Here is a 26,185-nt window from a genome sequence, read left to right as displayed (position 1 = left end):
CCTCCCATAATTGGGGCTTACCAGGGGTTGTGACACTAAATATATACCTTCTTCCCTGGCTTCAGCTGATAAGGAGGAGACCTGTGGCTTAATGGCTAAGACGTTTGCCTAAGATGCAATACAGCACAGGTTCGAATCCCAGTAAGGATATGGCTAGCTGATGAGAGCTAAATAGCTTGAAATAGATCTATACTAGTCTCCCTTTATTTATTTATCAGCACAAATAAAACCACACACACACACACACACACACATATATATACATACACACACATACATACTAGATTGATAATTTGTGATTTTATATAAAATTGAAAGTGAGGACTATGGAAATGATGTACAAAAACTCTGCAACCAAACGACATGCTATATGTGATTGAAGAAGGTTTTGTGTTATGTGTTGTCTGTCTCTGTCCAAAAAAGAAAAATATTCTTTAAAAAAAAGAGAGAGAGAAGGAAAAGTAACAAGAAATGATATTCAATGATTCTTGGGTTTGCAGAAATACCACCCCAAGAAAATATAAATTAAGAGCTGGAAGAGACACCTGCAACAATAGAAAAAGGAAGGAAGAGAGGAGAGGAAATGAAAGGAAAAGGAGGGAAGGAAGAGAGAGGTGAAAGGAAGATGGAAGGGAGAAGAAGAGAAGGAGAGGGTAGGGAGGGGAAGAGATAGAGAGAAGTAGGGGAGAGGTAAGGGAAGAAGGAAGGGAAAGGAGACGAGGAAAGAAGAAGGAGAAGGGAGGGAGGGAGAAAAAGGAAGAGGAGATGAGAGGAAGAGAAGGGAAGGAAGATAGAGAGGAGGAGAGGAGTGTGGAAGGGAGAAGGAGAGAAGGAGAGAGTAGGAAGGTGAAGAGGAAGAGAGGAGGAGGGGAGAGGTAAGGGAAGAAGGAAGGGAAAGGAGGAAGGAAATAAATAGAGAAGGGAGGGAGGGAGAAAAGAAAGGGAGAAGAAGATGGTGTCAAAACAGGCGAGGGATGGTAAACAAAGCAACCCAAATGGAATATTATTATTCTATAAATGGAATGACAAATATATAAGAACCATGATTTTTAAAAAAAAAAACTTTGTGAATGTATACGTATAATTATATATAGAGAACAAAAAATTAAAAAATTAAAAAAACACTGCTAAATTTGGACTTTTTGCCTTCCAGGCTGCCATCTCTAACTAGATATTGTATTACAGCTTAGGTAAACTTTATTTGTGTGCCAGAGAGAAATAAATGAAGATATATAAGGAGAGAACTAAACTTTGGAGTTTGGCAAAAACATTACATCTATGAATTGGAACTTTTCATCACTCTTCTAAGATAGTTGAAGCTCTTAAATTTCTAAACAGTGGAACAATTTTGTAAAATAACCAAGTTTATTAAGTACCATTATGCTCATGATCTCGTAGATATAATTTCTACTTCTAAACCATTGTTACTAGGTTCCCCTCCTCCAATTTCTGGATAAGGTTGCCTTGGATAAGATCCTGATTTTAGTTGACTAGAGAAAGGCACACGTTGTTTTGAAGTAAGTGGCTGGGTCATTATCACAGAAGGTGAGGATGACAACACTATTCCTTTCTCAGGATTTGACTATGTCTCTTTCTCTGAAGAATGAATTTTATAGCTTGGTGACACAGGCTTATCTGGTTTAAAAGAAAAGGCATTATTACACTAAAATAGTCAGTATTATAGTTAATAAAGCTGAGGTAAAAAGTGACCACTAGGTGGTAGTGAAGTATTATCATTGTCTATATATGGTGTCTGGTGGTTTCTGAATGTTTGCTAATCAAATGTGGTACCCCTAAGGCAAGACCAAATTAACCATTATTAACTTTAGCATGGCACATGATTTAGTAGCTAACATTTTTTGAGATCTCTGTTAGCTAAACTGATAAGATTGAGCATCTAGAATATAAACACATCTGATTTATTTTTATCAAGCCAATATAGTTAGATACTATTGCATCTTAAACAGAGATGCCTTTGGGTCAAAGGAGTAAAAATACACACAATCATGCTTATAGTGCCATCTCTATTTATGTGCACTGATATGAGTACTGTATGGAAGAAGTGGTGCTTGCGCCTTTCACTGAACCTTACAAGACAAGCTGTAAACCATGGCATAATGTTAAACAGTGATTATTGATTAAACTAATCTGACAGAGTAATTAATTTAAAAAGCTATATGAGCATTGTGATGGCTATATGAGCATTGTGATTGTCTCTCTCTTGGGTATGTAGGATGACCTTGACATTAAACAATGGCACATTTGGTCTTTTGTAGGTAAAATGAGGACCCGGATTGTTGGGGGCAATATGCTGACTCTGTAAACCGCTTAGAGAGGGCTGAAAGCGCTATGAAGCGGTATATAAGTCTAACTGCTATTGCTATTGCTATTTAGGGAGGACAACACTCTGCAAATGGTAGAGGAAATAAAGTTGTCCTATTATATCAACTCACCCAAAGCAATATATGTATGAACACTGGACACTATACTGTCTTTACCTTTAGTTGCATTGGGTCCTTCCATGTTTTTTGCATATGGAATAGGCAAGTCTTCTATTTCCTGTATTGCAATATTGGTAGAAAGCTTATTCTTATTTTTATCATCTTCACGTTGCTGTACAAATAAAAACATATCATGAAATACCTGATTCATCTAGAAAGAAGAACCATAACATCTAATTTAATCAAAATTGAGACTTAAGGTGAGACTTGGATAATGCAATTTAAAATCAGAACAAAACTGACAATTGATAATTTTTTTATTCCCACCTTTTTTTTATAAATAACTGAACATGTTGAACACATCTAATATTTTTTCCTCCTATTTTCCTTACAACAACCACCCTGTGAGACAACTTGGCTGAGAGAGTGTGACTGGCCCAAAGTTACCCAGCCAGCTTTCATGTCTGTGGTAAGACTCAGAGTCTCTTGGTGTCTATCCTGGTACCTATAGCTGAAATGGAGGTGTACCTGAATTTAGAATAGAATAATAGAGTTGGAAGGGACCTTGGAGGTCTTTTAGTCCAACCCCCTGCTTAGGCAGGAAACCTTACACCACTTCAGACAAATAGTTATCCAACATCTTCTTAAAATCTTCCAGTGTTGGAGCATTCACAACTTCTGGAGGCAAGTTGTTCCACTGATTAATTGTTCTGTCAGGAAATTTCTCCTTAGTTCTAAGTTGCTTCTCTCCTTATTCTTTTCCACCCATTGCTTCTTGTCCTGCCCTCAGGAGAATAGTTTGATTCCCCCTTCTTTGTGGCAGCCACTGAGATATTGGAACATTGCTATCATGTCTCCTCTAGTCCTTCTTTTCATTAAACTAGAGATACCCAGTTCTTGCAACCATTCTTCATATGTTTTAGCCTCCAGTCCCATAATCATCTTTGTTGCTGTTCTCTGCACTCTTTCTAGAGTCTCAACATCTTTTTTACATCATGGCAACCAAAACTGAATGCAGTATTCCAAGTATGGCCTTCTTACCAAGGCATTATAAAGTGGTATTAACAGTGGTAAATGGTTGTCCATTAGGACTCCAAGATCGCTCTAACAGTTACTACTATTGAACAAGGTACCAAATATACTTACCTGTGCATTTTGTTTTTCTTGCCTAAATATAAAACCTTTTTGGTGCAAAATTTTTGCACCATTGAATTTCATTTTGTTAGATAGACCCCAATGTTCAAGTCTGTCAAGATCCTTCTGTATCTTAAGCCTATCTTTTTGAGTGTTGGCTATTTCTGCCAGTTGGTGTCATCTGCAAATTTGATGAGTTCTCCATTTATCCCCTCATCCAAATCATTGATGTAGATGTTGAAGAGTACTGATCCTAAAACAGAGCCTTGGGATACTCCACTGCATACTTTCCTCCATGTAGATGCAGTTCCATTGAGGACTACATGTTGACTGTGGTTGGTCAGCCAGTTAGAATCCATCTGGTGGTGATGCTGTTTAACCCACATTTTTCAACTTTATCTAGTAGTAGGTTATGGTCTATTTTATCAAATGTCTTACTGAAGTCCAAGTAAATTATATCCACAGTATTCCTCTGTGCCACTAATTTTGTCACTTTGTAAAGAATGCAATAAAATTAGTCTGGCATGATCTGTTTTTGACAAATCCATGTTGGCTTTTGGTTATTACTTTGTTTGCTTCTAAGTGTTTGCTGATTTGTTGCTTGATTATCTTTTCCAAAATCTTCCCTGGTATTGAGGTTAGGCTTTCCAGTGCTCCAGGATCTTTGAAAGATATAGTTCAGTGGGTCTGAGATGTCGTCTGCCAGTTCCTTCAGAACCTTGGGGTGTAATCCATCAGGTCCATCCAGTCCTGGTGATTTGAACTCATCTAGGGTAGTTACTTCCCATTTCCTATTTTAACATGTTCAGAATCTGTTTTTTGTGTGCTGTTTTTGGTAGGTTGGACTGTCTTTTCTATTTTTGTAAAGACAGATGCAAAAAAATGAGTTAAATATTCTGCTTTCTCCCTGTTGCTTGTCACCTTGCCACTTTCTCCCAGCAATGGACCAATTGTTTCCTTGATTTTTTTCTTGTTTTTAACATGTTGGAAAAAGGTTTTTTTTTGGTTATTTTTTACTTTTGTCACAATCCTTTGTTCTTGTGAACCTTAGCTTTCCTTACTTCATCTTTACAGACTCTGGCTATTTGCTGATATTCTGCCTTCGTTATTTGTCCCCCTTTCCTCTTTTTATATTTGTCCTTTTTGTCTTTCAATCTCACTTTTCAAAATTTCCCAATCTTCTTGAGTTATTTTCCCCTTGAGGATTCTCATCCATGGAATCCTTCCCAAGCTCTCTCTAAGTTTATTGAAATTAGCTATCTTAAAGTCCAAGACTCTATTTTGACTTTGTTCTACTACTAATTTATCTTTGATATTTCATTCAATCTCATATCAGTCTGAAGTTATAATTTATATTATAATTTTGAAAATATTCATACTAAAACAGGACAATCTTTCTAACATGATATGAGGAAGTAGAAAGGAATATTTGAGAAAAATCCTCTTTGTCCATTTAATTTGGTACCTTTGACATTTAATTCCAGCATTGTCCTAGAATACATAATTATATTAAATGTATTCTAGATTATTGTAATTTGAACATATTTATTTAATTGAGTTTCAACTTCTATTTTTCTTTCTTGTTTTATCTATAGAAATATTAAAACAAGAAATGGGAGCTGTGAGTGCCTCCACTTGCATGCTGGACTCTGCCCCTCCTGACTGGTTGCTAACAGCAGGGAGGTGACATGGGGCTGGATCCAGATGATAGTTACCGCCTGTCTTCGGGAGGGGACCTTCCCGCTCCACCTAAAGGCGGTGGTGGTGAGACCCCTCCTGAAGAAGCCATCTTTGGATCCAGCCATCTTAAGTAACTACCGTCCAGTCTCCAACCTCCTCTTTGTTGGGAAGGTTGTTGAGAAAGTGGTGGCCTCTCAGCTCCGGTGGCCCTTGGATGAAACCGATTATCTAGATCCCTTTCAGTCTGGATTCAGGCCTGGCTACAGCACGGAAACTGCTTTGGTTGCGCTGATCGATGATCTCTGGAGAGCCAGGGACAGGGGTTATGCCTCTGTCCTAGTGCTCCTTGACCTCTCAGCGGCCTTCGATACCATCGACCATGGTATCCTTCTGCGGCAGTTGTGGGGGGTGGGAGTGGGAGGCACCGTTCTCCGGTGGTTCTCCTCCTACATCTCGGACAGGTCGCAGTCGGTGTTGGTTGGAGGACAGAGGTCGACCCCTAGGCCCCTTAAGTATGGGGTGCCGCAGGGTTTGGTCCTGTCCCCCCTCCTGTTTAACATCTACATGAAGCCACTGGGTAATAACATTCGGCGGCACAGGATAAAATACCACCAATATGCGGATGATACACAGTTGTATCTGTCCAGTTGTATCTGTCCATCTGTGCCAACTCAGTGAAGCAGTTGACGTGATGTGTCAGTACCTGGAGACTGTTAGGGTCTGGATGGGTGTGAACAAGCTTGCACTCAATCCCGACAAGACCGAGTGGCTTGTGTTTTTCCCTCCCAATAATTGGCCTTGTATTCCAACTCTCAGGCTGGGGGGTGAAATTATACGCTCCTCAGACAGGATTCGCAATTTGGGAATCCTCCTGGATCTACAGTTGACTTTAGAGCATCATTTGTCAGCTGTGACCAGGGGGACCTTTGCCCAGGTTCGCCTGGTGCACCAATTGCGTCCCTACCTGAACCGGGAGGCACTCAGAACAGTCACTCATGCCCTTGTGACCTCAAGACTGGACTACTGTAATGCGCTCTACATGGGGCAGTCCTTGAAGAGCATTCGGAGACTTCAGCTTGTCCAGAATGCAGCCGCGCGAGCGATTGTGGGTGCATCTCGGTACACCCACGTTACACCTATCCTCCGCAAGCTGCACTGGCTGCCTATTGGACTCCGGACGCGCTTCAAGGTGCTAGTCGTTACTTTTAAAGCCCTACATGGTATCGGACCTGGGTACTTGAGAGACTGCCTTCTGCCAATTACCTCCCTACGACCAATTAGATCCCACAGATTAGGCCTCCTCCGGATTCCATCAACTAGCCAGTGTCGACTGTCGACCCCCGGGGGAGGGCCTTCTCTGTGGCTGCTCCGGCCCTCTGGAACGATCTCCCCATGGAGATTTGGACCCTCGCCACCCTTCAGGCTTTCCGCAAAGCCGTTAAAACCTGGCTGTTCTGGCAGGCCTGGGGCTGATGAGTTCCCAGCCCCACTCAAATTGTTGTGGCTGTTGACGAGTTTTTAATCTGTTTTTTGTATTTGTCTTGTCTTCTTGTTTTTTTTACTTCCCCTTCTCCCTATTTAGTTTGTTAGCCGCCCTGAGTCCCCCTGTGGAATAGGGCAGCGTACAAGTTTAATAAAACTAAACTAAACTAAACTAAACTAAACACAATAGTGAGTACAATAAAATGTAGAGATTTTCCATTCATTCACAATTGTTTAATAGTCATATTACTATATAGAACCCCATAGACTTTAGTTTGGGCAATGTTTAAATGATAGGTTACATATCAAACTGAAATTCAAAGTTTACTCGCATTTTGTTCACATTTTGCCGCCCTTATTGCATCCGCTGAATCGCGCCCAGCCGCCTTGTTTAGAATAACCCACTCCCTCTTGAAAGGGAGGGATGCGGATGACCCTTTTTAAGGTAGAGCTGAGGAATTTGTTCAGTATTTAATGGATAAAGTCGCTCAGATTCGGACAGAGCTGGACTCCAATTGCACGGTACCAGCCGAGGTACCGGGGAAAGGTCTTGAGCATACTTTATGGATTGAGTTTCAACTTGCTTCTCCTGAGGAAGTGGACAAGGCCATGGGAGCGGTGAGTGCTCCACTTGTATACTGGACCCGTGTCCCTCCTGGCTGGTTTCGACCAGCAGGGAGGTGACACACGGCTGGATCCGGACGATAGTTAACATCTCTCTCCGGGGGAGAATCTTCCCGCCCCTCCTAAAGGATGCGGTGGTGAGACCCCTCCTGAAGAAACCGTATCTGGACCCAGCCATTTTGAGCAACTATCGTCCAGTCTCCAATCTGCCCTTTGTTGGGAAGGTTGTTGAGAAAGTGGTGGCCTCTCAACTCCGACGGTCCTTGGATGAAACCAATTACCTAGACTCCTTTCAGTCGGGTTTCAGGCCTGGTTACAGCATGGAAACTGCTTTGGTCACACTGAGCGATGATCTCTGGCGAGCCAGGGATAGGGGTCACCCCTCTATCCTTGTGCTCCTGGACCTCTCAGCGACCTTCGATACCATCGACCATGGTATCCTTCTGCGACGGTTGCGAGAGGTGGGAGTGGGAGGCACCGTCCTTCGGTGGTTCTCCTCCTACCTCTCGGACAGGTCGCAGTCCGTGTTGGTCGGAGGGCAGAGGTCGACCCCAAGGCCCCTCAACTATGGGGTGCCGCAGGGTTCGGTCCTGTCCCCCCTCCTATTTAACATCTACATGAAGCCGCTGGGTGAGATCATACGCCGGCACGGGATTAAGTACCACCAATATGCGGACGATACGCAGTTGTATCTATCCGCCCTGTGCCAACTCAGCGAAGCAGTAGAAGTGATGTGCCAGTGCCTGGAGGCTGTTAGGGTCTGGATGGGAGCAATCAAGTTGGCACTCAATCCAGACAAGACCGAGTGGCTTCTGATGTTCCCTCCCAAAGATTGGCCAATTATTCTATCTCTCAGGCTGGGGGGTGAAATTATACGCCCCTCAGAGAGGGTTCGCAATTTGGGAGTCCTCCTGGATCCCCAGCTGACTTTAGAACACCATTTATCAGCTGTGATCAGGGGGACCTTTGCCGAGGTTCGCCTGGTGCTCCAATTGCGACCCTACCTGGATCGGGAGGCCCTTCAGACAGTCACTCATGCCCTTGTGACCTCAAGACTGGATTACTGTAACACGCTCTAAATGGGACTGCCCTTGAAGAGTGTTCGAAGACTTCAGTTAGTCCAGAACGCAGCCGCGCGAGTGATTGTGGGTGCACCCAGGTACACCCACATGACACCTATCCTCCGCTAGCTGCACTGGCTAACCATTAGTCTCCGGACCCGCTTCAAGGTGCTGGCCGTTACCTATAAAGCCCTACATGGCATCGGACCTGGGTACCTGAGAGACCGCCTCCTGCCGATTACCTGGATGAGACAAGGCAGCTGGTTTTCCTCCCGGCTGCCGTAGTCTCTCTAGGCGTCCCCCCCTCCTCCTCTACTCTGGCGGATTACATTACTGGATGCCCCTGGCGTTTTTCGACATCTCTGGCCCTGTTTCCTTGGAATCTTTCTGGACTCTGTTGGCTGACTTTATCGAGAGGTAGTTGGTTTGATATGGGGCGGTATAAGACCTGGCAGTCAGCCTTGCAGCCATTGCCATGGCCCCTTAGTCTACTCCCTAGGCCTTTTCTACAGTGTGGCCTTTCCTCTCTTCCCTGGCCCTCGGTCTGCTCTTACTCATACGGGACTTTACTATATGCTTCCCTACTCACGGCTACTGGACATTGGACATTGGACTTACGATCTGGTCCTGGCTGGTACGATCATTGCCACCCGTTGTTGTCAAGAGATTCCATCTTAGCCCCTTTGGAACTTCTATCCCAATACCATCTATACCATCTTTACCATCTATCACGCAAGAAGAGAGAAGACAAAATCTTTCTCCCTCTTTATATTACATTTATGTTTCCGCGAACCCCACCGGACTGGACTTTTTTGAGAACCCACCTACAAACTTTACCCGAACTTGCACATTTTTACATCTTTTAATAGCTGCGCAATTTTTTTTTCTTTTGTATGGGGAGTGCATGTGGTACTTATGTATTTGATTGAATGATCCCACACTTTTAACTTTTTGTTTTGTTTTGTTTTGTTTTGCCTTTATTTGTATGCCGCCCTTTTCCCTGGGGGGACTCAGGGCGGCTCACAATTCAAAAGGGGGGGGGGAAGAAGACAAACAATAGACAATACAGCATGTTAAAAAGAAAACACAACAGTTGCACAATTCGAGTGGGGCTACAATCTTAACCCCAGGCCAGCCGGGACAGCCAGATCTTTAAAGCGGCGTGGAAGGACTGGAGGGTGGTGAGGGTCCGAATCTCCACAGGGAGTTCGTTCCAAAGGGTCGGAGCAGCCACCGAGAAGGCTCTCCTCTGGGTAGTTGCCAGTCTGCACTGGCTAGAAGATGGAATTCGGAGGAGGCCTAATCGATGCGATCGTATCGGTCTAGTGGAGGTAATTGGCAGTAGGTGGTCTCTCAAGTACCCAGGCCACTACCATGAAGGGCTTTATAGGTGATAAGTAGCACCTTGAAGCGCACCCGGAGATCAACAGGTAGCCAGTGCAGCTCGCGGAGGATAGGTGTTACGTGGGTGAAACGAGGTACACCCACAATCGCTCGCGCGGCAGCATTCTGGACTAGCTGGAGTCGCCGAATGCTCTTCAAGGGCAGCCCCATGTAGAGCACATTGCAGTATTCCAGCCTGGAGGTCACAAGGGCACGAGTGACTGTTGTGAGGGCCTCCCGGTTCAGGTAGGGACGCAAATGGTGTACCAGGCGAACCTGGGCAAATGCCCCCCTGGTCACAGCTGACAAATGGTGTTCGAAGGTCAGCTGTGGGTCCAGGAGGACTCCCAAGTTGCGAACCCTGTCTGATGGGCGTATAATTTGACCCCCCAGCCTGAGAGATGGAGTACTTGGCCAATTCGTGGGAGGGAAACACAGCAGCCACTCGGTCTTTTCTGGATTGAGCACAAGCTTGTTGACCCCCATCCAGTCTTAACAGCATCCAGCCCCTGGCTCATCACATCCATCGCTTCGTTGAGTTGGCACGGGGCGGACAGATACAACTGAGTATCGTCTGCATATTGATGGTACTTTATCCCGTGCCGTCGAATGATCTCACCCAGCGGTTTCATGTAGATGTTGAAAAGAAGGGGGGACAGGACCGAACCCTGCAGCACCCCACATGTTAGGGGCCTAGGGGTCGATCTCTGCTCCCCAACTAACACCGACTGCGACCTGTCCGAGAGGTAAGAGGAGAACCACTGTAAAACAGCGCCTCCCACCCCCACCTCCCGCAGTCGTCGCAGAAGGATACCATGGTCGATGGTATCGAAAGCCGCCGAGAGGTCAAGGAGCACCAGGATGGAGGCGTGGCCTCCATCCCTGGCTCTCCAGAGATCATCGGTCAATGCGACCAAAGCGGTTTCTGTGCTGCAGCCAGGTCTGAAGCCAGACTGGAATGGATCGAGATAACTGGCTTCCTCCAAGGACTGCTGGAGCTGAAAGGCCACCACTTTCTCAACAACCTTCCCCACAAAGGGGAGGTTGGAGACTGGACGATAGTTATTTAAAACAGCTGGATCCAAGGATGGTTTCTTCAGGAGGGGTCTCACCACCGCCACCTTTAAAGCGGGGGGAAAGACCCCCTCCCGTAGAGAAGCGGTAACAACCACCTGGATCCAGCCTCGTGTCACCTCCCTGCTGTTTACAACCAGCCAGGAGGGGCATGGGTCCAGGACACATGTGGAGGCACCTACAGCTCTCATGGACTTGTCCACATCCTCAGGGGTAACAGCTTGAAACTCAATCCAGCGATGGCTTACCAGATCATCCCTTAGTGCCTCGGCTGGTTCTGCAGAATTGGAGTCCAGGTCCGCCCGGAGCCGAGCAACCTTGTCTGCGAGGAATTGGACGTAGTCCTTTTTAACTTGTTTAACTCCCTTTTATATTATATTGTTGTACTTTTAAATTTTTGTAGGGGTGTGAGTGAGTGAGTGTTTGGGTGTGTAAGCGAGATTGGGATGGGAACCCGGTTCCCCCACACTGAGTGCTTCGCAGAAGTGTTGGGGGGATCTGGGCCTACTCCAATCTCAGGATGACTGATTCGAAGGGCCTGTCGGGAAATGCGGGGGCTATGGGGGTGGGTGGAGGGACCACGGACACAGGAGTGGGCCGGAGCATTACAGTCTGAACAGGGAGGGGCAGATACGGCGGGGACTTTAGGGCTGGCCATTACTGGGGAAGGAGGGCTCGCTACGTTACAGAGATCCCTCCTTCCGGCCCTATGAGTCCCACTCCAAGGCCAGATGGCGTGAGTAATCAGGACCCTGGTCTCAGGCTGCTGTCGCTAAATGCCAGTTCTGTAGTTCACAAGGCTCCCCTCGTCCGGGACCTAATTTTAGACGAGAGGGCAGACCTGGCATGTATTACTGAAACCTGGCTGGGCCCGGAGGGAGGAGTCCCCCTCACTGAAATGTGCCCAGAGGGTTTCCAGGTGCTTCATCAGCCACGACCCCAGAAAAGGGGTGGGGGTGTGGCTATTGTTATCCGAGAGTCTCTAGTACCTTGTAGGATCCCTGCTCCGGAGCTTGTTGGGTGTGAGTCCTTGCTGGTGAAGTTGGACCTCAATGGTCAAGTGGGCTTGCTGTTAACGTACCTGCCTCCCAACAGCGTTGCAGCAGCCCTCCCCTCACTCCTCGAGTCAGTAGCTGAGCTGGCAATTGAGTTCCCCAGGATTATGGTTCTGGGGAATTTCAATCTGCCTTCGCTCGGTGAACACTCTGATGGAGTGCAGGAGTTCATGGCTTCCATGACAGCCATGGGCTTGACCCAAGTAATTCGGGGCCCGACTCACTCTGCGGGTCACATGCTCGACCTCATATTCCTCTCGGAGCAGTGGAGTTGTGATCTTGGTTTGAGGGGTAGCGAGACCTTACCCCTGTCATGGTCGGACCACTACCTACTGAGGCTTGACTTTCGGAGACCAAACCCCCACTGTAGGGAGGAGTAACCGATTACGTGGTTCCACCCCAGGCGCCTTATGGACCCTTTGGGCTTTCAGATGGAGCTTGGTGTTGTTCCTGATACCCTCGCCCGCAGTCCGGCGGAGACTCTGGTTGCTGCCTGGAATTCAGCAGCAGCAGAGGCTCTTAACCGAATTGCGCCTTTACGGCCGATCCGAGGCAATGGATCCAGGAGGGCTCCTTGGTTTACTGAGGAACTCCGGGAGATGAAGCGCCGAAAGAGATGCCTAGAGCAACGATGGAGATCCAGTAAGTCTGAGTCAGACCGAGTGCTCTTAACATCCAGCATCAGAGTCTACCTCCGGGCAATCAGGATGACAAAAAGGACACACATTGCCTCTCTGATAGCTTCCGCTGAGTCGCGCTCAGCCGCCTTGTTCAGGATAACCCGTTCCCTCCTAAACAGGAGGGATACGGGCGATCCTTTGCGAGGCAGAGCTGAGGACTACGTCCAATTCCTCGCCGATAAAGTTGCTCGGCTTCGGACGGACCTGGACTCCAATTGTGCGGAGCCAGCCGAGGCACCAGGGGAGAATCTGGATGAACATCACTGGATTGATTTTCAAGCTGTTATCCCTGAGGACATGGACAAGGCCATGGGAGCCGTAAGTGCCTCCACATGTGTGCTGGATCCATGCCCCTCCTGGCTGGTTGCTAACAGCAGGGAGGTGACACGGGGCTGGATCCAGGCGGTTCTTACCGCCTCCCTTTGGAGGGGTTCTTTCCCCCCGCTTTAAAGGCGGTGGTGGTGAGACCCCTCCTGAAGAAGCCATCTTTGGATCCAGCCATTTTAAACAACTATCGTCCAGTCTCCAACCTCCCCTTTGTGGGGAAGGTTGTTGAGAAAGTGGTGGCCTTTCAGCTCCGGCGGTCCTTGGAGGAAACCAATTATCTAGATCCCTTCCAGTCGGGATTTAGGCCTGGCTATAGCACGGAAACCACTTTGATCACACTGACCAATGATCTCTGGAGAGCCAGGGATGGAGGTCATGCCTCCGTCCTAGTGCTCCTTGACCTCTCAGCGGCCTTCGATACCATCGACCATGGTATCCTTCTGCGACGACTGCGGGAGGTGGGGGTGGGAGGCACTGTTCTACGGTGGTTCTCCTCTTACCTCTCGGACAGGTCGCAGTCGGTGTTGGTCGGAGGGCAGAGATCGACCCCTAGGCCCCTGAATTATGGGGTGCCGCATGGTTCGGTCCTGTCCCCCCTCCTGTTTAATATCTACATGAAGCCGCTGGGTGAGATCATTCGACGGCACGGGAGCAAATACCATTAGTATGCGGACGATACACAGTTGTATCTGTCCGCCCCGTGCCAACTCAGTGAAGCGGTTGACGTGATGTGCCAGTGCCTCGAGGCTGTTAGGGCCTGGATGGGGGTTAACAAGCTTGTACTCAATCCGGATAAGACCGAGTGGCTGGTGTGTTTCCCTCCTACTAATTGGCCAAGTTTTCCATCTCTCAGGCTGGGGGGTCAAACAGTACGCCCCTGAGACAGGGTTCGCAATTTGGGAGTCCTCCTGGATCCACAGCTGACTTTCACAGCTGACACCACCTGTCGGCTGTGACCAGGGGGGCATTTGCCCAGGTTCGCCTGGTGCACCAGTTGCGTCCCTACTTGAACCGGGAGGCCCTCACAACAGTCACTCGTGCCCTTGTGACCTCTAGACTGGACTACTGCAACGTGCTCTACATGGGGCAGCCCTTGAAGAGCATTCGGAGACTTTAGCTTGTTCAGAATGCAGCCGCGCGAGCGATCGTGGGTGCACCTCGGTTCACCCACATAACACCTATCCTCCGCGAGCTGCACTGGCTGCCTATTGGTCTTCGGATACGCTTCAAGGCACTAGTCGTCACTTATAAAGCCCTTCATGGTATTGGACCTGGGTACTTGAGAGACCGCCTGCTGCCAATTACCTCCAATAGACCGATCAGATCCCACAGATTAGGCCTCCTCCGAATTCCATCCACCGGCCAAGGCCAACTGGCGACTACCCGGAGGAGAGCCTTCTCTGTGGCTGCTCCGACCCTCTGGAACGAACTCCCCGTGGAGATTCGAACCCTCACCACCCTCCAGGCCTTCCGCACAGCCCTTAAAACCTGGCTATTCCGACAGGCCTGGGGTTAAAGAGCTTCTGCCCCCCTCCTCGAATGGTATGGTTGTTGTGTGTTTTTAAATTGTGTACTGTTATGTTCATTTTTTACCCCCTGTCTGTACCCCTTCCCTGACTGAATTGTGAGCCGCCCTGAGTCCCCTTCGGGGAAAAGGGCAGCATATAAATGAAATAAATCCAATCCAATCCAACCTCCCATAGACCGATTAGATCTCACAGGTTAGATCTCCTCTGGATTCCATCTGCCAGCCAATGTCAGCTGGCGACTCCCCGGGGGAGAGCCTTCTCTGTTGCAGCTCCAGCCCTCTGGAATGACCTCCCCGTGGAGATCCGGACCCTTACTACGCTCCCGGCCTTCCGCAAAAGCACCAAGTCCGGCTGCTCCAGCAGGCTGGGGGGCTTGTGAAACATCCAGCCCCATGGAAACTGTGAATGTTGAATTTTTTAAAGTGTTGTCTTTGTCTATTTATTCCCCCTTCCCTTGTCTATTGTGAGCCGCCTGGAGTCCTTCGGGAGTGGGCGGCATACAAGATAAACAAACAAACAAACAAACAAACAAATAAATACTCTACTCTAAATATCTTGTTCCTAAGTATGTATGTATGTATGTATGTATGTATGTGTGTGTGTGTGTGTGTGTATGTATATGTGTGTGTATGTGTGTGTATGTATGTGTGTATATATAACATATATATATGTTCAGAGTGATAAAAAATAATCCAGGATTCATGTAAAAAGTAAGAGGCCTATTAAAAATAAAACATTGTCTTTTATAGATATTAAATATTCATGTTTGAATGTATTACATCTTTTAAAAAAGTCATTTTTGAGAAACTGCTGTGATTTTAACAGGAAATTAATTAAAACATTATACTGCAGTTAGCATATGAATGAACACATGAGTTTTTCAACTATGTTGTTGAAAAAAATGAAATAGCTGTCTATATCCAAATAATGCAAATGCAGTTATTTTTACATTTAGACTAACATGAAATGTAAACAAATCTAAATACCATTTGCATTTTCTTTTTCAGCTCTGCATGGGCATGTTTGTATCCTTCAGCCACAGCATTCAGATAATATATGGCAAGACTGTAAAATCAAGTTTCAAATTAAAAGAAATATCTCTGGAATACCTTATAGGACTTTAAGAAAATACTAAAACACAGAGGGATTCTCAAACTTTGTGATATTCAGAATCTTATATGATAACAAAATCAGTGCTATTCCCCCCAATAATAAAATCAATATCTCATTGCAGTCAAAGTTGGACCAGAAAGAAGATGCTTTTTAAGAGGTTATGATATAAGATAAAAATGCTATAACAATTTCTTGACTTAGGTTTATTTTTAACTACCAAGCTCTTCCAACTAAAAAAACCTTTTTAATGATGAAAAGTTAATAGATTAAAATAGTAAATAAAGACACTGATCTTCACTAACCTATAAACTTCTATAGACTCAGTGATGAATACACATAGCTACATACTACCTGAAAATTACTAGTTGGCAGATGCTAAATCTGTGGGTTTCGCCATTTTTACAGATCCTAGACTGAAAGCCATGCAAAATAGGAATGAGTTTTCAAGTGTTCCTGATTGGCTTGTATAGGCAAAAGCAGGAGTACTGTAAGATTCACTGTGAAGTTGTCCAGGCAAAGTTAAATCATTTTAAAAGCACCACTACTTTGTTTAATCTAGCCTAATCGCTAATTGATTTGCTAATCACACTAGAAGCAACAATTTATATAATGGATTCATGACAAGGGATTTGAGAGTTGACAGATTAAGAATTTTGGAAAAGTTGCACAATCTATTTACAAGGATTTTGCTTTATTTGCTGTCATATGCAGCACACATTTTTTTAAACTCATGACAAATTTTAATTGATAACCTATTAATATGTTCTTATCTACCAGATTCCAATCCCCCCCCAAAAAAATCTCAGTCAATGCAACTTACATCATAAGCAACACTGCAGTTATAATTAATCCTGGATTTGCCAAATAACCTAAGACTTTGGCTGCAATAGGTGGGAAATCATATTTGATGGTCTCTTGGATGACATCATACATTTTCTTTTTTCCACTGGAAGAAGAAATAAATAAATGAACAGGACTATATAATGACAGGAATCAAACTTAAGAGAGGACATACAAAAAGTCTTCATGCAACATTTTTTCAGAATATACTACTTGAATAGCTTCAGCCTATTATTTTTAAAGAAATAGTTGAATATATTTCTTATCCTTTATTTTTTAATTTGAAAATTTAAAATACATAAAAATTAATAACGACAATCTCATGACACATTATTTTGAAAACAGCAACAAAATATGTTCTTTTTAAAAATTTACAGGTAATACTCAACTTACAGTAGTTCATTTAATGATAGTTCAAAGGTACAGCACTGAAAAAAGTTACTTATGACAGTTTTTCACACTTATGACCATTGACGGTTGAATTCTCACTATAATTGTTAGACTTTGCAGCATTTGTATCAAATACAGTTCTGGAAGTTGTAGTCTCCATACGATTGGAAAGTCAGGATGTGACTTTCCAGTTGTACTGATTGTATTTAATATGCAGTAAGAATTTAATGTTTCATAAAGTTATTAATAGATTATATGCCATCAATTTTTTTAATGGAATAGACAGTATATGGTTTCAGGTGGAGATATGTTCTAATGGAATTTTAAAGGTCAAGACAACATATCTAATATAATCCAAAGAAACTTAATACAATCCTACCTTCAACAAAAGATATTGCTGCTACGTTCCTTATTAACAAAAGAAAAATCAAAAGAACAGTTTGTTTTGAGCTGGTCCCACACTGAATCAGTTTCTGCAGTGCAGCATGAAAGAGTTATTAAATCAAATTAGAGGTCACTGGCATTTTAATCTGGACTACTGATCCATTTGAGAGAAACTGATTCACAATGGAAACACAAAACTCTTATTAATACTGAATAGTCCTGCCACGTCCTCTGAAGTAGTCCTGGCACATACTCTGATCAAGTCAGTTTTTATTCTTCTTCTGCTGTCTGCATTCATGATAATTTATTGTGACTGAGTAAGAATGTTTCAAGTAATGTTTTGAAAACATACTGTCAGCCTCTACTTTGCTTACTTGTTTGCTATTGGCTGCATAGAAATGGGGAGGGTGGGAGCTTGTGATTTTTTTTGGAGGGGATTTCTGGTACTGGAGGAGTTATCATGAAGGGAGTTTTGTTCTCACCATCTTCTGTGCATGCTGATGGCTCGTGTTTGGGCTTGGACAAGGTCAACTGTCTCTGCATACCAACTGAATGAGGCCTTTTGAAGATGCATCCCACATGACATCTCTGGGAGTTGTGGATTGGGCATTGGGTTGGGGTAATTGGGGAGAGGGTCCTGAGTAAACATTTGATATGTACATGTTTGCACCTTTTGTCTCAGATCTTGCTTTTCTTTTGCTGCTTTCATTTCATATCCAGTAAAAGTACCTGTATCTCTACTCAACTGGAGTTGGGGGTTTTCTTTGTTGGTTATTCAAGGAGGCACACCTGACACATACTTTTATTTTTATAATTCATCTTGGTAGTTTTGGCTATATGTTGAACCATTATATATTTTTTTGCCTCTTAGCTTAAACATTGCCACATAGCAATACTCTTGTTCAAAATAATATTTCTTCTTTAACAAAATGAGATGTTCTGTCTGGTCCACCAATAATTTGTTCTGCAGTCACTGAGCAAGCTCAAACCATGTTATCCATACACTTTGGATTTTCAATTCTTTTTTTCTTATTATCATTTTCTTTTCTTCTAATACAGTATGCATACATGTATCTCCAAATAAGTGATCCCCAAATTTATCCCTAAGAATTGTTACTTCAGGAATGCAACTGCTATCAGAAATATAGGTTCCTTGCTTAAATTCCATGTTGAAATTATTTGAACTCCCTACAATATACCTGCCAAAATCTGGAGACAGTGTTAGAATATCCTTCAGAGCCATGATTCCCCCCGCCCCCAAAAGATGTTTCTTATCCTGAAAATCTTGCTGCACTAGGATTTGTGTAGCCAATAAAGGGACAGCACTCTGAACAAGGCAGGCAGGCAAATATTACTGACAGTTCAACGCAGTACTAGAGGTCTAATGGTGAAGGCACCAGGCTAAAAAATGTAAGACCATGAGTTCTAGTCCTGCCTTAGTCATGAAAGCCAGCTTGGGTCAGTGACTCTTATTCCAAGTCATTTCACAGGGATGTTGTAGAGAAAAATAAAAGGAGAAGGATGTTAGCCAATTTGAATTATTTATAAAAATAAAGGTGGGACATAGATAGATAGGTAAACAAACAAATAAATACTTTAGAAGTGCAACAATTTTACTTCAACAGCACAATATATATTGGTGAAAGCACAATGTAAATAGGCAATTTAATAAAAAGTAGAGCAAAGTTATTATTTCCTGCTATCTGGACAAAATGTTCCTATTAACTTAGCAATATTTGTTTATCGGTTTTAAAAAACTAATTCCATTAGCCACATGCCTATGGCAACTCGGGAGCAGGATGGATGGTGTATTCAGCCTTGGCTGTTAAGGTGCAAACTTGAAAGAAGCGTAATTAATTATTAAATTATTAAAACAAATACTTCTGCTTTCTCTAGTTACAAAACAGTAATAGATATATTATGAAGTATAGAAGATATTTACATCTAAGTAATTTATTATGTCAAACCTACTTTGAATTTTGATATTCATATGAGAGAGATAAATTATACTGTGTACAAATGAGTTTGAATTATTATTTAAATTTTTAAATTTTAGTATATATTTCTTGATTTTTGATTAATCTGCTACATAAATATTTCTGTGAAGTTCCCAAGGGATGACCTAATTAATTTATGAGCCTCATGACAAAGTTTAAAAAAAACCATTTGTTTATTAGGATCAACATCTTGGCATGATCTAGTGGGGAGCCGAAATTAAATTTCACTTAATGGCATCTGAACTTTACTACTGTGTTCTCTCCCCTCTGCCTGAAGTCATAAATCACATTCACCAACAAGATGTTACGGCAGGTTATGGACATGCATCTTCACATGTCAGCTGCAAGAATATGAGACTTGACTCTGGCCAAAAGTATGCATGGAATTTGTCAGATCCCTAAATGCGATACTGCCATTCAATTGGGAGGAGGGGGCCTTGGAGTAATTTATTGGAGGTGCCCATGACAACTGATATTTTATAACTGTTTTCCTGGCGCCAGAAGGATGGAATTCTCCGTACCTCTGGAGGGATGTTTATGATGGCCATGTGGGGTATCTTACTTTAATGTCTAACGAAAGATAGCCATGGGAATGTATGTTTATTCGGCTCTCAGAGCAATTGGTAAAGAAAACATTTTCACACTTGTGTATTGGCCACAAACTGCATTCTGACAAAAGGGGAGGGGTCACTATCACTTTAATTCTACTTGCATTGCCTAAGGGGATGCAGATGTTGCTTTGCCTTAGTGGCTTCCATTCTTCTTAATTAAAGGTTCCTTTTGAAATAATCAGTTTCAGGAGTCTTCACTTTCTTAAGTTAGGAGAGGAGCCCTCACAGAATTCTCCTCCCTTCTCCAGTTGATAGTAGTTATGGAAACGCTTTACATGTTGATATCTTCACTATTATTTCTTATAATTGCTACTGCAGTGTATGGAATTTCTATAAATGTATATTTGTATAACTTGTATTTCTTTTTCCTGAGAGTTTGGCTACTTATTGAAAAATAACAAAAAGAATCAGGAAGAAATTCAGTACCTGAATGGTCCACAGTCAAAGGAAGGAGGCAGAGACATAATGGTATATGCAACTGGTAACACGCTTAGGAACAAAATCAACAGCAAGAGTCCCATGTAAAAATTATTGGATTTAGAAGCTTTGAACACTCGTTCATGGGGGACATTGCTGCTCATAACAGCCCAGGTCTGGAAATACATGGAGATTAATAAACGTAATACGTTGATCCCCACAAGTCCTGGGGCATAAAAGGATCCCATCCTATAAGTTGGGGGGGGAGTATGAAGAGGAGGGTAGAAGGGAAAGAGAAATATAAAAAATTCTTTTTATCATGACAGATACTGCCTTATTTCAAAAAGGTAACTATAATACATATCAGCCAGATATAGTGAAACAAAATATACATCTTTACCTATATAGTGTCTTCATTGTAATGTAAATTTTTATTAAAATGCTTTTTGCATTGCAAAAATATCCTTTCTCATCAATCCATTGAGCAGTGGCAGAAAAGGAAAGCAACCTTCATTAGCTTATTCTATGCCTATGATCTGACATTGTTGCCATTCTATAAAGTGCCATGAAAAAGAGAAATAGGGCAACTCCCTAAATACAATTATGTAATAGGTGAGTGAATCAATGCAGTTAGCACTGTGAATTGGCCAGAGACCATGAATTTACTGGGTTTCCCCCTCCCCCAGATGCTGATTCATGACATTTATTGCCTCATCTATGTTCAACCAGTATTAAAAAAACAAAATAAGCTTGAATGTAATAGCTTTATTTATGACAGTCCACAACTTCAGATGATCACTTCCAGGGATTATTTCTAGACTGTAAATAGTATGGGGAATAACATTGAGGTCTCAGAATTGCCATCACCTAATCCCTACAAAGCAAAGATATAAATTAACCTCTGGAAGAAGTATGTCAAGTAGAAGCAAAACCCATTTAAATATTCAGTTCTGGCAGACCAGAAGGATACAATGTTCATTGATTTCAACAGTTACTGATAGGTCTATTAGGATACCTTGAATTCTGTGGATGTCTCTCCTATCTTGTCTTCCAAGTTAAAAGGGAAAAATGAATGAAAATCCAAATCTCAATGTGTAATGATTTCACTATTACCATGAAAAAGATATGTGTGGAAGATATCTCCCACTTTCTTCTTAACCAATAAAAATAGAATTAAAGTGGAATTTAACACACTTCAGTGTGTGGGGATAATATACCAGTACTGAATGAGCTTCATGGCAGTTATGCAACCCATGAAAACTTGATCTGTTTTCTTGAAAGGAAACAATTTAATATGCATATTGATATCCCATGGAGTCCTACAGCTTCAGAAAGAAAATGAATTCAAATGTGAAAAAAACCCCACAAAATTCAGTAATATGTTCTACTTCTACTTAAAATGTCTTTTAAAATATGGAATATTCCAGCAATTGTGAAGAAAAATGGGATACATAGCAATTTTCCTTCAGTTCAGTGAAGATGTAACAAATACTGTTATCATTTTTTCTGGCTAACAATATTAACATGCTAGTATCTTACCAGATCATTCCTTGATTGAAGACCAAACCTAACACATTACCACTAATATCAAACTCTCCATATGAAGGCTGTTGAGAAAACAAAAAATATGATGTATATGCTAATAAGCCTTATTCAACTTTCCCCAAACCACTGTTTTATAAGCCCCTGTAAGTGGAGATGTTAGGAATGTTAATTGGAGCTCAACTGTAACAAAAGGGGACAAGTATGGTAAGATGGTTCAGATGTTGGATGAAGCACAGGGAAATTCAAATTTTAGTTCATCTTTAGCTATAGAAGCTCACTGGTAGACTTGGGCCAATTGATTGATATATCTCTGTCCATCATACCATATAGGTTGCCCATTGTAGAGACAAATAGGAGTTGGGAATATGTCAATTTATATTCTTGAACAAAATATTGGATCTAAATCTAATAAATGATAAATAGTTAGATAGATGATAGATAAAAACATCCAAAGCATAGAGAGATTTTCTAATCCTATCTGCACAATCATTAAGCCAATGAACATTTTTACATTACCATTTTGTGATTTGCTTTGTATTTGTATAATTTAATATTTGCATATTTTAAAATTCTCATTTTCTCATTTTTATCTTTTTTAAGAGTTACAGTTTAGTTTTTAAAATGCTACTAGCCATCTTGATTTGAGAAGTAAAAGGTAAGGGATGTTGCTGCTGCTTACTTACTTCCTGCAGACTTCACCAGAAGACAGAAAAAATATAAAAGATCAACTTAAAGCATTTGATTAAATCTATTATAAGCTAAATCCTGTGCTTCCTCTGCAAATAGTTGACTTACAAATCCAGCCTCGAGATCCCAGCACCAGCAGTAGTTTATGAATCTGACAAAACAAGCGCGAAGAAAATCTCCCACTAGGATCATTACAAATGTCACAAGAATATCAGATACTGTAAGCCTCACAAATTCCTGCAACAGAACAAAAATTGAAAATGATTTATTTAACACTTATCTAAATTTTCTTTCTATTTCACATGGAATAAATTTGTTAGGGTAGAAACAAGAAAGTCTGAGAGAATAAAAATGAGGAATAGAAGAAGTGAGAGGAGAGACTTAAAAGTAAAAATATAAACAGTTTACATATTTAAATAATTATATTAGTATATGTTATTTTGGAAAAATATTTTGTGCATGATAAAAAGTACAACCACCATCAGCAAAACAAATAAGAAGAATCAAATCCTGCATCAACAACATCATCACCCTCAAACCAGCACTCAATAAAGAGCATCCTAGGCACAGAGAAGTCACACTCAACAACAAATCTACAGAGTATGTAGAGTATACAGAGTATGCAAGCAACATTACTTATGATTCAAGAAACAATGATGAAGACACAAGAGACAATATCAAAAAATCATGAGGAGACTAGAAAAAACCAGGAAGAAATCAAAACTGAGATGGGAGAAGTGAAAGGAGAGATTAGGAGAATAGATGATATAAAATAGGAAAAATACAAAATGAAATTACTAACAAACAAAAAATCCAAAGAGTAGAAACAAAGGTAGATCAAATGGAGAGAAAAATAGAAACACTAGAGCAGAAGTTGACCACAGTGAATAAGGATTTAGAAGAAAAAATAGTTTTCCTCGAGATGGAGAAGGCAGCTTTTTTTTAAGGTTCCAAAACATAGTAGAAGATAAGGAAGAAGATTTAGGAGAGACAATTGCAGAAATTCTGGCAGATATATTACAAAAAAAGAAACAAGACTTACAAAGAACATATACAAAGTGTACCAAGTCCATACAAATTATCCTAGGAGACATAGACTTCCAAAAGAAATTCAAGTAATATTTACAAAAAAATCAGTAAGGGATGAAATATATAAGAAAGTGAGACAAAAACAGATAACATACAAAGGAAGGGAAATACAAATTTTGAGACAGATATCAAGAAGATTAGAGAAGGAATTACCAGTTTCTCACCTCACAATTAATAAGATACAATGTAATGTTCAGATGGCTCATTTCAGAGGGAATCATGATCACTTGGCAGGGAAAAAAGTTGAAGATAGACCCAATAGTTAAGGCATATGAGTTTTTCAAACATCATTTCTGAGGAAGAACAAGAGAGTAGGGAGGAGGCAGAAAGCAGAAGAAGAGCAGCTAATAGAAGATGAGTAGTAGTAGTAGAAGAAGAAAGAAACAAGAAAGAGAACAAACAGAATGAGAGGGTGCAAGAACAAAAATAGAGACAAGGACTGTGAGAAAATTAAGGACTGTATATAAATAGCACAATGGAACAAGAAATTAAGATGCTCTCAATAAATATAAATGGACTAAACTCACCCCAAAAAAGAAGACAAACCTTGACAAAATTACAAAAATTGAATATAAGTAAGTATAATCTTTATTGTCATTGTAGTTAACTACAATGAAATTGGTTTTTAACCTCACTGGTGCAAAATTATAACAGAAATGAAAAAAGAAAGAAAAAGAAAAAAAAACCTAGCATGTTCATGGAATGATTGTAGTATTTAAAAGTCTCACAGCTCAAAGATAGAAACTATTTTAAACCTGTTTGTTCAGCTGGCTATACTTTGATGTCTTCTGCCTGATGGTAGAAGTGCAAAGAGACACTGACCAGGGTATGAATCATCTCTGAGTATCTTCCTTACTCTGCTAAATCAGCGAGATCTGGCGATGTCATCCAGTGGTGGCAGAGGGCAACCAATGGTTTCTTGTGCCGAATTGATCACTCTCTGTAGTGCCTCTCTGTCCGCAGCTGTTAAACCAGCATACCATACTGTAATATAATATGTGAGGACACTTTCTATGATGGACTGATAGAAAGAGGTCATCAGCCATTGTTCCACCAGATTTTTTCCTTAGGACTCTAAGGAAATGAAGTCTCTGTTGGGCCTTTCCAACCACCAGGGATGTGTTGTTTTTCCAGGTGAGATCTTGACTAATAAGCACTCCCAAGAATTTAAAAGTGGAAACCTCTCCACACAGCCCCACTCGATATACAGTGGGGCAGGTTTCTCTCTGTGCTTCTGGAAATCTAGCACCATCTCCTTTGTCTTACTAGTATTTAGATGTAAGTTGTTTCTTGAGCACCATGTGGATATGGACACTATGTGCCTCCAAGAGGTACATATTAAAAGTCAATACAGTAAACTACTAGAAAATTTAAAAATAAGAAAACTGCACACAGCATTAACACAACAAAAGAGGGGAATCGCAATATACATTAAGGGTTGGCTAAAATCCAAACAAATGTATGCAGATGAGGAGGGAAGATTCTTGATGATGGAGATAGAAACAGAACAAAAAAGAATACAGCTTATGGCACTACATGCACCAAATAAAAACCAAAAAGAATTTTACAGAAAAATATGCAAAAAAATAATGGAAACAGAATACGAAAATATAAGTTTAATTGGCGACTTCAATGTAATAACAGATATCAAAAAAGACTACAAAAGCAGCAAAAGAAACAAGAAAAAAAAACTTTAGCAACTACATTCTTTGAAATGGCACAGGAACTGAGTTTACAAGATGTATGGAGAGAAAGAAACACAGAAAACAAACAATATACCTTCTATTCCAACCCACACAGTTCATGGTCTGGATGACACAGGGATTGAGAAGAGATTGAAATAATGATTAATACCGAGGCAGATACCAATCCAATAAAAGTGATATGGAACGGACAGAAGACGAAAAAAGAGATGGACAATTAAGCAAAAATATTGAAAGATAAAGAATACATAACAATAACAGAAAAAGAAATGAAAGCCTTCAATAAAGTAAACAAAAAAGAAGAAACATCACTACAAAACTTGTGGGACACAACAAAGGCATACATTAGAGGACTGACAATAACATATTTGGCAAGAAAAAACAAAGAAAAGAAAAAAATGAGAACTATTAGAGAAAGAACTTAAAAAATTGGAAGGGGACCTGCAAAAGGATCCACAAAAAACAAAATAAAGGAAAAGAGGGAACTGATAAAATGCAAACTGAATTTGATGAAACCAGAGGAAATGGCCCAGAAAACAAAAAAACAAAAAAAAGCCAAACATTTTTTTTTGAAAATGCTAACAAGCCAAGGGGATGGTTAGCACACAAATTTAAAAAAAGGAAAGGAGAAAAATATAATACACCAATTACAAGATGAAAAAGGAATCATACTACACCGGAAGGAAGGAAAAATAGAAAATTTCTTTGAAAAACTAGAGTCAAGAAAACATATCACAAGATAACATCGAACAATATTTAAACAAGATGAATTTACAAAAAATTGGGGAGACAGTTTCTTTCTAAAAGAAACAATCAGAGAGAGAGAGAAGATTTACCAGACCAAGGGGACTCAAAATATTTATATACCGTATATACTCGAGTATAGGCCGACCCGAATATAAGCCGAGGCACCTAATTTTACCACAAAAAACTGGAAAA

At 41.7% G+C, this 26,185-nt stretch overlaps 1 protein-coding gene across 1 annotated transcript in view; it reads right to left on the bottom strand.

The window, feature by feature from the left end:
- Positions 1-1,582: 1,582 nt before the first annotated feature.
- LOC106540478 (transmembrane channel-like protein 2) overlaps positions 1,583-26,185 on the bottom strand; it is a 183,170-nt gene continuing 158,567 nt past the window's right edge. The window contains exons 17-23 of the mRNA XM_087714395.1: positions 22,563-22,691; positions 21,762-21,829; positions 20,232-20,471; positions 16,404-16,529; positions 15,457-15,535; positions 2,499-2,613; positions 1,583-1,635 (exon numbers count right to left, since the gene is read on the bottom strand). Coding sequence (XP_087570521.1) covers positions 1,583-1,635; positions 2,499-2,613; positions 15,457-15,535; positions 16,404-16,529; positions 20,232-20,471; positions 21,762-21,829; positions 22,563-22,691 — 810 coding nt within the window. The remainder of the gene's footprint in view (positions 1,636-2,498; positions 2,614-15,456; positions 15,536-16,403; positions 16,530-20,231; positions 20,472-21,761; positions 21,830-22,562; positions 22,692-26,185) is intronic.

The sequence above is a fragment of the Thamnophis sirtalis genome, unplaced genomic scaffold, assembly GCF_051295495.1.
Source record: "Thamnophis sirtalis isolate CommonGarterSnake01/CBP01778 unplaced genomic scaffold, rThaSir2_p1.2 scaffold_4, whole genome shotgun sequence".
Taxonomy (NCBI): Eukaryota; Metazoa; Chordata; class Lepidosauria; order Squamata; family Natricidae; genus Thamnophis; species Thamnophis sirtalis.
Note: the sequence above shows the minus strand (reverse complement) of the source record. Positions and strands in the feature narration are given on the sequence as shown.